The sequence below is a fragment of the Ruditapes philippinarum genome, unplaced genomic scaffold, assembly GCF_026571515.1.
Source record: "Ruditapes philippinarum isolate M1 unplaced genomic scaffold, ASM2657151v2 ctg696_1_1_1_1, whole genome shotgun sequence".
NCBI lineage: Eukaryota > Metazoa > Mollusca > Bivalvia > Venerida > Veneridae > Ruditapes > Ruditapes philippinarum.
The window spans coordinates 163,591-169,491 of NW_026854942.1; the positions used below are offsets into that span (position 1 = coordinate 163,591).

General features: G+C 30.4%; 1 protein-coding gene across 1 annotated transcript; it reads left to right on the forward strand.

Annotated features, from left to right (window-relative positions):
• Positions 1-2,084: 2,084 nt before the first annotated feature.
• LOC132741545 (nephrin-like) lies at positions 2,085-4,220 on the forward strand. Its single transcript, XM_060729734.1, has 4 exons — positions 2,085-2,187; positions 2,836-3,156; positions 3,413-3,712; positions 3,994-4,220. The coding sequence occupies exons 1-4, from the start codon at positions 2,085-2,087 to the stop codon at positions 4,218-4,220; spliced, it is 951 nt and encodes a 316-aa protein (XP_060585717.1).
• The last annotated feature ends 1,681 nt before the right edge of the window (positions 4,221-5,901 follow it).

The window sequence follows — 5,901 nt, forward strand, 5'->3', positions numbered from 1 at the left end:
TATATATTGTATTTGTTACGTTTTTGTCCTGTGTTTCTGCTTATTTTGTTAATTTATTTGAATGTAAAAATATTTGTACCATATGCAATTTTATCAATTCGATAAGCGATCGCCACAAAATTATTATCCGTTTTAAACAGTAGTTTTCAGAAAACACTAAGTACTGTACAAGTTATTTTGATTAATAACTTATAATGTTATTATAATGTTATTAATAATGATATGGTTTTAATGACTGGGACCATCGTTCACTCGTAACAAAACATTCTAGAAAAATATTATGCACTGTGTAGGTTAAAGGCCAAGGTCATCCTGACATCGACCTGACCAATAATCGGTCTACTGTCATAAGGTTTTATTATGCGCCCTGTGAACGTTGCCTTTGCCTTGTTGATCTTTATTCTTATAAATATTTCGTACAATGAATGGTTATACATTTGTACATTTATCAGTATCACACAGTCAAGTGTCTAATAGGTGAACGCGTTTGAACAGAATTCAATAACGTTTCAGATAGTCAAATCTTTACCCACGCTTCAATATCCTGAAAATACAAAGCTTCGAAATTTAAATATAACTGACCTTCATGAATTTAATCCATTTATTTTATAGCATGCCATTTTATTCTTTCGTTTAACAGTCAAAGTGTATATTATTCTAATTAATAAACAAGTTACTATCCGATAGTACCTTGTTCTGAAGATCTGGTTACTAAGTTACATATTCAACACCGTGTCACATTTTTGTTAACAAAAACAGTTTTTACAAAATAGCAAAACACAAATACTCGTATAAAGTAGCATCGAATGAAAACATAAGGTAACACAATCTCTATCACGTTCGCACTTTCTCTATTTTAATAAGGTAATCAAAATAAAATATCTCCCGGTTTCCCATTGTTTGTGAATACTTGTCAACATATGTGTTCAAATATCCACTTTTTAATTATCTTTAATTATTCTGAATGCTTAGCAACTGCAATATTCATGTTGTTATTACATTGGCTTGGTGAAATTCTTATGGCATGATGAGAAAATTGTGCGTTTTTATTCGAAAGAGACTTATGACCGGATACGTCATGAAATGAAAGTGCAAAACAGTACTAAAAACCATTCAGTTCCTTACCCATCAAACTGAAGCGTACGTTATATTTATTAGGTTATGATCTTTTAAGAATTTTTTACATAGTCAAAATAGCAGAAAATAAATGTTATGTTCAAGACATGTGACCAGGTGGTAATGATATGAACAAATTTTTGACGTACGGTTCGCACCATGGTGTATTTATGTTCGGATAAAAATGTTGAGCCCATGTGTATATGTTATTATTTACAACAAAGGGGAATAACTGAATAGATCCTTGACTAAAATTTATCGATTAGCATTTTGTAAAAAATGTTTAATTGCTTTTGTACCGTAACATTTAAACTACAGTTTCACGTGCATTTGATTTAGTGTGTTGTTTATTCAACACAAAAACAATTGAATATATATCCCCTTTCAATAGTTTTTAAACGTCTTGTTTCCCAACTTGGCCCCTGCTTTATTGCTGGTTTATTTTAGATCTCTCCTCTGATTTTCTTTATATGACTGATTTGTTTGTCGAAGCATGCAAACAGTATTTATTTATCGTATTTGCATCGTCGAGGCGGTTAAGTAGTATTGATACTATCATAACAACTTTATTTAATAACAGCATGTCTTAAATACTTGCATGAAACGTACTGTTTATTTCAATCTTACTTCTTAATTCTTAAAACCTAATGTTATTTAAAACTTCAGTATTTGTGTTTATTTCTCTTTTGTTTGCAGTTAAATATAAGATATATTTAATTCGATAAAAGTTCACCGACACAACTTCATGCACAATTTTAAGGCTGATACGACACATGCTTTCAATCATGGAAGTTTTTCTATTATTTATTTAAGAAAATTATCTGCTGATTCCAAATTTACAAATATTAAAATGTTGTGCTAAAATTTCGTTGTTCACGATTAAGGAACCCTTTCAAATGAAATCGTGATAACTCCAGAAGTTATTGATGGTATTGAGGGAAGCAACGTTTCCTTCAAATGTGTTCACAATGGAACAGGGTTACGAATTGGATGGCGACGGAAAGATGAGAGCAAAATTTGCCAATTTGCAACACATGATTGTAGTGATCTCATACCAAATGACGAAACACCGTGCACTTGTGAAAAAGATTATCAGAGCGTAACAATCATAACTTTACCAATACCAAATATTTCAAGTGCCGATCACAATACTTCCTGGTTTTGTGCAGTTACTTTTATGACAGAAATCGTCAAGCAACGTGCATCTTTATTTATCAAAGGTACATATATTATAAATCATCTAATTCTTGAATAATCATTCATTGACTTTATCGGTCTTTTCCTAATGGAAATAAATGGTAAATTACCTGACAATCAGAATGTTAAATGGAAATGCTATTTATATATTATTTTAGTTTTCGACATGGCTTTTAAACATAAAAGGCACTCTTCACTACACAAATAAGAGTATTTTACTTACAATGTCCTATTTCAAACTCCAACTATTTATGTCTAATGAGGTAAAACAAAACTAAAAGTAAATTGCCTTATTATAATATTGATATGAATGCATTTTTAAATAAAAAATAACTTATCACTAATATCGGCGCCTTTTAAAAATACTTATACTTTTAACGAACAATCCACACTAAACGAAGCTTTGGTTAAAATGCTTTTGGTCATAAGGCCGACCAAAACATGGACATATTTCAAAATAGTTACACATTTCTATTTAAAGAGTAAATTATAAAAATCTTATTATGTATCATTTAATTTAAGTTCCAGTTAAAACATTGACAATCTCACCAATTGCGAAGTCTATACAGATTTCTGAAAACAAAACCACAACGTTTACTTGCAACACTTCTTACAGCCGACCGATTCCTGAGATTCAATGGATTTTAAAGGATCGCAGCCATTTGCAATTAACTGGAGAGCAAACAAATAGAACCAACATTATCGGTTTGACTTCAGCGGAGAGTACTCTTATTAACAAACCTAGCAGAACATACAACGGATGGAAACTTTATTGTATTGTCATCAAGTCGGAAGTGCAAAAGGAAGAAATATCATCAAGTTTAATATCACTTAATGTCACATGTAAGTGTAACAGACTCAATCAAACTGAGTATGCAATATTTTCAATTTTTGCCGTTTTGAGCCTTCTCTGGGGATTCTTTTTTTTTTCAATTTTACCTTAATAAAACATAACTTTATACTTTTTCATCAATCATGGCCATAAATTAACTTATAAACTTTGATTTTATTTTTTATATATTGTTTTCTGTTTTATTTTTTGTTTCAATTAATACTTTTTATTCACATTTCCATTCATATTTTCATTTTTTTCTTTCAGATCCACCTGATTCAACGCTAATGATAAATGAATTTCTCTCAAATGGAATTTATTATGCTATTGAAAACAACACAGGTACTTTAACTTGCAAAATTACCGGAGGAAATCCAAAGCCATTGTTGACATGGACTAGATGTTTTGATAATGAAATTTATACTAGTTCTGGCAGCTCATCTACAACAGAAAGTGCGACAAATACGTTGACTTGGCGGGCAATGTCTGACACTGATAGATTATGTACATGTCAGTCCATACAATTAGAAAGAAATGACTCTGTGTCTATAAATGTCAAAGTATTATGTAAGTTTGAACTTAACACTTGTTATAACAGAGTAGTTAAAGTATTCAGCAATAATAAAACAATTACATTAAGATAATAACATGTTCGATGAAAATACTACGTGTTATTCATTTACAAATTAACAATATGTATGCGGATTGAAATAAGACGTATAAGCAAGGTTTTGAACATTGTATATGCGGCTATTTATAAAATTTAATTATTTTCTTATTCATTCCTATTTGTGTCTTTTTCAATAAATCGTTTTAGTATCAACAAACTTATCATTATTTGTTTGAAGATCCTCCTACTGTACCAATACTCAGGTATGACTCGCAAAATGTGTCTGGAAATATATATATCATACAAAACGAACAACTGTTGTTGGATTGTTATAGCAATAGTAAGCCCCTTGCCAACTTATCAATGGGAAACAAAACACATGCGCCAGTGACTTCAATAGAACACTGCCAAATTCTTGAGACGGAAAAGATGTACCAAGGAAATTATACGTGTCCTTGTTACTAATACAATGAACTCAACCGAGAGACTAACAGAACGGTTCTAGTAGAAGCACTGTTGAAGTCCATATTCTTTGTAAGTATTGTACTATTATTCTTCATCAATTATTTTTCTTTTGACACTCGTAACAGAAACATGAAATTTATATATACATGTATTTCCATGTACAAATTGCTTTCAACTGCCTGAAATATTGTAGAGAGAATTCCCGAGTCTTTCTTAATCAGTTCAAAAAATGAAATTCGAAATGTGCACTGTGTTGTCTAAAGAGACGCCCAGGATCGAATTGTTGTAAATATATATTTATACTGATATGATTGAAAATTAAAAAAATTTTGAAGTTTTTGGAAAAAGTGTTTTAAAAAAACCCTTTAATTTCCCCCACCTTAGAAAACCTGAATTTAAAAGGGGAAAGGGGATTTTAAACTCAACTTTTTGTTTTTCCAGGTTTTTCAAAAGGGGAAAAACCCCAAAGGGAAAAGGTTTTTTTTTATGGTCATCTGAGAGGGGGCCCTGGGCTTGGTCAATCAATATTTAAAAAATACGTAATAAAAATTTAAAAGGGGATAAAAAGAAAATGGGAAATTTCAAAATGCAAGGGTTTTCAAAAATTATTGGGCACCAAAAATGGGAAAACCCTTCGTGGGGAAAGGAAAAAGACAAATAAAAAAGTTTCAAAACTATCTGTTTCAGTGTTTTGTACTAAAAAATTTTTGCTTGAAGCATATAAATATTTAAAAAATTTTTCTTCCCTTTTTTGGAAAAACTGGGTTTAAAATTTTTTACTACCTTTAAAGATGTTTTAGTTTTTTTTTCCCCTGAATTTTTTGGTTTTTTTTTTTCCCTGGAAAAAAAATTTTTTGGGGATTTATAGGGGCCCCATTTGTCCCCTCTTTTTTCCCAAAATCGGGCCAAAAAATTAAATTTTTTTTAGTAAAATTTTTAAAAAAATATAGGGTTATTCCCTGTTAAAATTCCCCCCCTCCCCCGCCCATTTTAAATTTTTGAAAAATTTCCAAGTTTTACATATTTCTATTTATTGGTGAAAAACCCCAAAACATTCGGTTTTTTAGCATTTTCGGGAAAAATGGGCCCAAAAGATATTTATTAACATTAGTGTTAGTCTCGTTTCAGTGCCCGTTTAAAAATTCTACAGGAAAAAAGGGTAAAGGGTAAAACATGATTAATATTTAAAAAAATTTTTTTCCCCGATCGAATGGGGGTTTACAAAAGAAATTTTCCAAACTTTGGTTTTTTTTTTAATTGAAAATTTGAGAAAAAATTGATTTTACTTCGAAACAAAGGGAGGGGGTAAAAAATTAAATTTTTAAAAAAACTATTTATTCAAAACCCAAAAAAGTTGGGAATATTTTTTTCATCTATCTTTTAAACCGTTTGTTCTGAACATACTTTCTAAAACTTTTTTTTCCGGGTTTGTTCTTTTTACGGAAAAAATTTTACTTTTAAAATTAAAACATTTTCAAGGGGGGGCTAAAGCCAAAAAAATAAAAAAGGGTTTTTTCGTGAATGGGGTTTCAAATCTTTAAACCCTTTAAAGTGGGCAACAAATTTTAATATTACAAAAGTTACCTTTATTTTGCGAACCCTTAAAAGTTAAAAACCCAATTTCGAATTTCGGGGGCTTTCGATTTTTCGACCCAACACAACTTTTGGGTTTTGGGAAATT